The sequence below is a fragment of the Lonchura striata genome, chromosome 16, assembly GCF_046129695.1.
Source record: "Lonchura striata isolate bLonStr1 chromosome 16, bLonStr1.mat, whole genome shotgun sequence".
NCBI lineage: Eukaryota > Metazoa > Chordata > Aves > Passeriformes > Estrildidae > Lonchura > Lonchura striata.
Genome location: NC_134618.1, coordinates 13,417,861 through 13,424,264, shown reverse-complemented (window position 1 = coordinate 13,424,264; position 6,404 = coordinate 13,417,861). Strand labels below are relative to the sequence as shown.

At 48.5% G+C, this 6,404-nt stretch overlaps 2 protein-coding genes across 4 annotated transcripts in view; both read left to right on the top strand.

Annotated features, from left to right (window-relative positions):
• The first annotated feature begins 20 nt into the window (after nucleotides 1-20).
• MRM2 (mitochondrial rRNA methyltransferase 2) lies at nucleotides 21-2,331 on the top strand. The gene is made up of 3 exons (XM_021539637.2): nucleotides 21-72; nucleotides 731-981; nucleotides 1,679-2,331. Exons 1-3 carry the CDS (start codon nucleotides 35-37, stop codon nucleotides 2,101-2,103), a joined length of 714 nt encoding a protein of 237 aa, XP_021395312.2. The 5' UTR covers nucleotides 21-34; the 3' UTR covers nucleotides 2,104-2,331.
• A 792-nt stretch (nucleotides 2,332-3,123) lies between these two features.
• MAD1L1 (mitotic arrest deficient 1 like 1) overlaps nucleotides 3,124-6,404 on the top strand; it is a 345,813-nt gene continuing 342,532 nt past the window's right edge. Inside the window, exons 1-3 of one of the 3 annotated variants that reach the window (XM_021539694.2) lie at nucleotides 3,124-3,152; nucleotides 4,277-4,430; nucleotides 5,648-5,788. In XM_021539694.2, the coding sequence (XP_021395369.1) occupies nucleotides 4,281-4,430; nucleotides 5,648-5,788 (291 nt within the window). In that variant the 5' untranslated portion in view covers nucleotides 3,124-3,152; nucleotides 4,277-4,280. Of the gene's footprint in view, nucleotides 3,153-3,214; nucleotides 3,474-3,747; nucleotides 3,775-4,276; nucleotides 4,431-5,647; nucleotides 5,789-6,404 lie in introns of those variants that run through there. The other 2 variants (XM_021539693.3, XM_021539695.2) reach the window with 2 other exon arrangements.

Genomic DNA, 6,404 nt, shown 5'->3' with positions numbered 1-6,404 from the left:
GAGGGGAGGCGGGACGGGGCGGGCCGCGGCGGCCATGGCGGCCGCGGGCGGCGCCGCCATTGCCGGGGGCAGGTGCGCGGCGGGGTCGCTGAGGCGACCCCACGCAGGGGATGGTGGCGTGTCGTTCGTGCCGGAGCTTCACTCGGGAATGGGTTAATGGGTGTTTGGGGTTTTAGGGTTATGCCGCCCGGCGGTTCCCGTGGCTGTTGGTTGCTCTGGCGGGAGCTGGCAGGAGCTCGGGCGTCCCTCCGATCCTCTGAGCGGTCGCGGGGGGCAGCGGCCCCGCTGAGGCAGCTCAGGAGTGCTGGGCTCACTCTGCCATGTCGTGTCCGTAAAACACCTGAGCAGAAGCTGGAGTGGGATCTCTTTCCCCCCTTAGCTCAGGATAACACGTGAGGCCTCATCCAAAATCTGACCCTGCTGTTGTGATAGGACCTGATAAGTAAAGGTGCCAAAAATCTCAAATTTAGGGGCTTCTTTTTAGAATCAGGGAATGGTTTGGGTTGGAAGGGACCTCTGGAGACCATCTAGCCAAATAACCCTTCCAAGGCAGGGTCACCTGGAGCAGGTGACATAGGAACGTGTCCAGCTGTAGTGAGAATCTCCCTACAGTGAGACTCCACACCCTCCCTGGCTGCCTGTAGTGGCTGGAATTAATTACTGTAGAGACTTCTGAAACACAGAGTGGTTATTTACTAACTTGCCTCTCTTCCTGGCTTTGCATGAGCAGGTGCCTGCACACCACAGTGAAGTTTCTGAGGAAAACTGGAGCTGAGCAGAGGTGGTTGGAGCGGCACTTGAAGGATCCCTTTGTCAAGGCATCGAAGCAACAGCATTACCGATGCCGGAGTGCCTTCAAGTTGCTGGAAACTGATGACAAGCTCCGTGTTCTTCGTCCAGGATTTTCTGTTCTTGACTGTGGAGCAGCACCTGGTGCTTGGAGCCAGGTTGCTGTACAGAGGGTCAATGCCTTAGGTACTGGTAAGTGCAATTTTTTGGCAGGCAAGATGGGGGTGATACTCCTCTTGATGAGTGTGACAGATCTGTGAAATACTATGGAATGTAAATTGAAATACTATGAAATCAAGGAAATATTATGATGGTAACAATGTGGGGAGGGGACATGGGTACTGGCAAGTGCCAGAGTCACTGATAAAAATATGAAAGGGTGAGCCTAGTAATTCTTCATATAGAAAAATTGTGTTTATGAAATAAAACATACCATGTGGTGCTAGTGATCTGATTAGCTGATTAGCTGTTGTCGGGAAGATCCCTTCATCCAGTTCTGAAATAGGTGTGACTTCTAGCAATTACCTTGGCTTATTTAAAATATTGTTTCCCTTCTCAAAAAATGGAAGCAACTTCTTTGCATGGTTTATATGGGTGAAGCCATTGATGTTTACAAAGTGAGGTGTTATCTGCAGCATTATCCAGGATTTCTGGACTGTCAGCCTTATAAGAGCAGCAGAAAACCAAAAAGAAGCCTCCTTGTTTATCCAAAGTAGCTGAGTTTTTGTGTCTTGAATGGATGAGATTATAGCAAATCCAGCAAACTGCCAGGGGAGGAGAAGGCAGCTGTGGCAGGTGGTGGGTTTTGTCTACTGACAGACACAGAGCTCGTGCATGTGCAGTTTTTTGCAGCCTCTCTGAGTGTTCCCTGTGTCATTCCTCCTTACAGATGCTGCTGTCCCCACTGGCTTCGTGCTTGGTGTTGACCTGCTGAGGATTTCTCCCCTGGAAGGAGCGGTTTTCCTGTCAGAGACTGACATGGCAGAGCCCAGCACGCTGAGGGCCATCCAGAGCCTGCTTCCCTTGGGGAAGGCAGATGTCATCCTGAGTGACATGGCACCCAACGCCACGGGCATCAAAGAGCTGGATCATCAGAAGCTGATCAGTCTGTGTTTAGGCCTTCTGGATATGTCCCAAAGCATTTTAAAGCCAAAAGGAACGATGCTCTGTAAATTCTGGGATGGATCCGAGGCCCGTCTGCTGCAAAACAGACTGAAGGAGCAGTTCCAGGATGTGAGAACTATAAAGCCTCAGGCCAGCCGGAAGGACTCTGCGGAATCTTATTACTTGGCAAGGCTGTACAGAGGGAAATGAAAGTCATGAGCTGCAGATTCTCTGACATGGATTGGAAATCTCAATTTAGTGGGTGTTGAAAGGAAAATCCCACCATTAAGACCTTGGGAAAATTTGTTGCTCTTCTTTAAGTCCATCAGGCTTTTCAAATACTTGCAGACAAAATGGTTGGGAATGGAGAGGAATAATCTGAAAGGCAAGCTCTGGGAATGGAGTAATGGAAATTAAAATAAAATGCTGATTATACGAGTTTTTAATGTGTGCCTGAAAATCATTGCACTGTTAATGCTGCCAGACATGAGACTGACCATAAAGGTGATCGTTAGAACGTGAGGAGAACATGAGCAAAGGGGAGTTTGAGCCAATTCAGTGCCTTTCAGAAGCTGGTGTGATTTATTAGCAGGTCACAGGTAAAAAATAGAAAATGTGTCTGTGCACATCAGGATCTGTCATGCATGGTGTGTAGCACAACCATGTGAGAGGCACGGCTGACTTGGGAATGTTCAGCCCCATGGCTCTGCTGCCTCTCCCACAGTACAGGTTATATTTAGGAGTTGCTGCCTCCTGGCACTCCTAAATCCCGTCAGTGCCAGTGGGACAGGGTCATGGCCACGCAGCTCATCTCCCCAGTGCTTTCTAGGTGTGGCCAGTGGTGTTTCTCAGGCGAAAAGACAAGATATTCCTAAGATCCCAGTAGGGAGAATGACTGAATTGCCAGAAATCTGCTTGCACAAATAAATTCAGCTGCTGCCTTATCTGAAAGCGACAAATTTCATATTAAACGCTGCTTTTATCGGGCTGACCGTGGCATGAGTTATATGAGAGGCTGTTTTGAAGACTCCAGGCCTTTCTCATCACCACCTTGGGGCTGCTGGCTGGATCCCTGCCGGAGCAGGAGGGCGCGGGGCGCTTTTTGGGGGTGCGGCCCGAGCTCTAAGCTTCACCGCCTCTTATCGGGGCATTACGGTAGCGCGCGGAGGGCTGCGCGCATAATGCCGCCCTTACGGCCCACGGCGCCGCCGCTCTCGCGAGAGGCGGGCGCGGAGTTCCCGCGAGACGCCGTGGCCGGGGTGAGGAGGGAGATCCAAGCGGGGCGCGCGGCGAGCGCTGAGGGAGGCACGGGGAAGGGGCGCGGACGGGGGAAACGGAGGGAAGGAGGCTCCGGCCGCGCCCGTCCCGCCCCGCTCTCCCCCAGGGGAGTCGTGCCGGCGAGCCCCTCGGTGCCCGGAGCTGCCCCGTGCCCGCCGCGGCCGCTCCCGGTGCTCGCTGCCCGCCGCGGGTCCCTGCGTACCCTGACGGGTTTCTGGAGCGGACCGGGTCACACACACCGAAGTGTCGTCGTAATCGCTGGGAGGTTTGGGAACGGGCTTGCTGGAGCTGCCTGCCGGCAGGTGCGTTTAGTTCTCCAGAGCTCGGTTTGGGTTTTGGCAGATCTGTTGGTTCTGCGCCGCTCTTATGCTTCCTGCTCGTGATGCTGTAAATACAAACAGTAACTGCTGTGTAACCCCGGGAGTGCAGGAGCCCCGAGGCAGCCCCAGGTCTCTGTCTGTGCTGCATCCATGGGGATGTTGTGGCTGCCCTTCCTGGTCCTGGACCTTTTCCGGTGTTCCTGGGGATTTATGGAGCGTGCAGTCACTGGAGGGACTCACCTGAGGTTTCCTGAAATCTGGGGAACCTTGGAGCCTTTCCTGAGTGAGCACCATGCTTGATTTCTCTTTGGCCTTTTAGTTAGTACGCTTCTAAATTGGGAGGAAAAGCTGTATCTCATTATATAAATAATTCGATGCAGTTTCACTTATACAAGTGATCAGTGGATTTGGGAAGACTTGTTGGAAATTAGAGTCCAAAGTGCTTCTGGGAAACCAGAGACAAGTTGTGTAGCAGGAAGGGTTTGCTGCTACTGTGGAGTTAGTTCTTCTCCCATCAGATTCAAAAATTAGGGGGAAGAAAAATGAGTTTGGTTTGGTCAGAGAAGAAGATGCTGTCTTGCATCTTTTTCTCATTTCAGAGGAAATTACAATGTCAGCCTGGATCATGTTTTCTGTGGATCCCAGCAGTGCAGATTGCAGATTGATTCTTACCCTGTAAATGGGAAGACCTCGTGTTTAGTCTTTCCTCAGGGCAGTGATGGATCCCTCTTTAGCAGAGCATCTTGCTCTGAGTGTTTTGCTGATGATTTTCTGTCTATTTCCAGAGCCATGGAGGACTTGGAAAATAATACCACTGTCTTCTCCACCCTGAGATCCCTCAACAACTTCATTTCACAGCGAATGGAGGGAGTGTCTGGGCTGGCTACACCTGGATCTAGTCAAAGCTCCTTACAGATGCAGTACCAGCAGAGGATGCAGGTGAGGAGTCCTCATCTTGGTGATTCCTGCAGCACCACTTCAGTGTGGCCATGTGCTCCTTTTGATTCTAGGAGCTGGGAATTTCATTCAGTTCTGACCGTTCATTCTGAAACTGACACAAACAAATAAAGGAAGCTTGCTGCCACCGTTCTGGAATATTTTTAGAATATATTTAATTTTTTTACAGTGTCAGTTTTATTTCTGTTTTATAAAAGTTTAAGAAAGGTTCTTTGAATTTATTCCCTGCTAGTTATATCTGTATAGCAGCTCAGGAAATTAAATTATGAGTTGTTTTCATAATGCTGAACAAAGGAGCTTTATACTTTAACATTTTTTCTGGTAAGACACTTTGTTACCTTTTTTCAGGATTTAAAGGCTTCTTTGCCTGGACACATACAGGAGACTTGCATTGAGCTGTGGCTTTGATATGCAAACCAGTTGTGCTTTCTTATCCACCTGAGTTATTTACTTTTTTTTTTGCTGTTAGCTGCTTCAGGCTCATAAAGCATAAAGTAAATTGACAATCTTAGATCCCAGGAACTGTTTATTAGGCTGCAAGGAAGTATCTCTATTCTGTATCTTAATATAATTTCTATTTCAGTCTCCAAGTAAAAAAATGTTTGCTTCTTTTTAATGTAAATCTGCTTTGCATTTGGAACGTTGACAAAAGTTTAAGCTTCTGTCTGTGCTACATCTCTGGTGGCAGCAGTAGTTGCAGGAGGCTTTCTGGTTAGTCTCCATCTGCTGTGTGTTGGATGTACATCATCAGGATGTGAGTAGTTCTTATAGTATTGTCTGTGCTCTCAGGTAATTTGACTGAAAAAATGAAGTGGAACGTTGTAGAGGTTGTGGAAAAATGTGTTATTTTGCTCAGCAGTTAGTTTTATTTGGAGCATGATCTGTGCTTCTTAGGCTTGGAGAATTCATAATTAGCTTTTTAGATAAAGTAGATTTTGTCAGACTACATCTAGAGATTGAGCAATTCTGATTTAGGAACCAGGAATTAGTTTCTTTCCAATTCACCTTGATTTGGTGTGGGTCTCTGAGCATGGTGTTGAACTCTTTGTTTCCCCATCTACAGCTGGTGTGAGAAGTGCCACAAATGTGGTGATAGTTTGTAAAATGGCAAGTTAGTGTCAGCGAGCAGTACAGGGCACCATGATACTGTTGTGCTGTTAATGGTGTGCAATGTCCCTTCTCACACATGAACTGGCCAGCTGGAGGAACAGGCTGGGCAGATCCACTCCAAATCCCAGCTGCTGCAGGTGGAACGGGAGAAGATGCAGATGGAGCTGAGCCACAAACGAGCTCGCATCGAGCTGGAGAAGGCAGCTAATACCAATGCCAGGAACTATGAGGTGAGTGGATGTCTGCTCATGGCTTGGGAGCATGGCCTAAGCCAGAACACATGGAGAGCATTTACATCAATGATTTGGGTCAGGGATGTGCTTTGGTGTGCAGTGTCTGTCTCAGAATGTGTATAGTTACTCTTTGGAGTGAAACCAAGCTGAAAGGTGCATTCCAGGAGCAAGCCTGGTGTTCTCCAACTGCTAATGGACACTGTCTTCAGAGCAGGACTTCAGTGACTCTGGAATGCATTTATTGTGTTTGCATTTACTGCGGGCGTGGCTGTCAAGTTGCCAGCACCAATGCATCTACAGAACTGCTCTGCAGGTCCGCTCTCAGTGCACTGCACTAACTTGCTAATGTGCGCAAGAGTGTGGTCTTGAATCCTCGTTATGTTCACAGACTGATGATCTGATCACTGGATTCTGTTAGCTTAGCACTGAAATTGTCATAGGTAGCAGTAACAAAAGGGATTTGTTATATGTTTCTCCCAGAAGTATTTAATAATTTTTCTCCTAGAGGGTTTAAACTTCTGCTGGCACAATTGCAAGCATTTAGTTTGTGTGACTGTAATTAATTGGAATGGCAGCAGTTCCAGCCATGCAGTGTCACGCAAGAGAGCCTGCA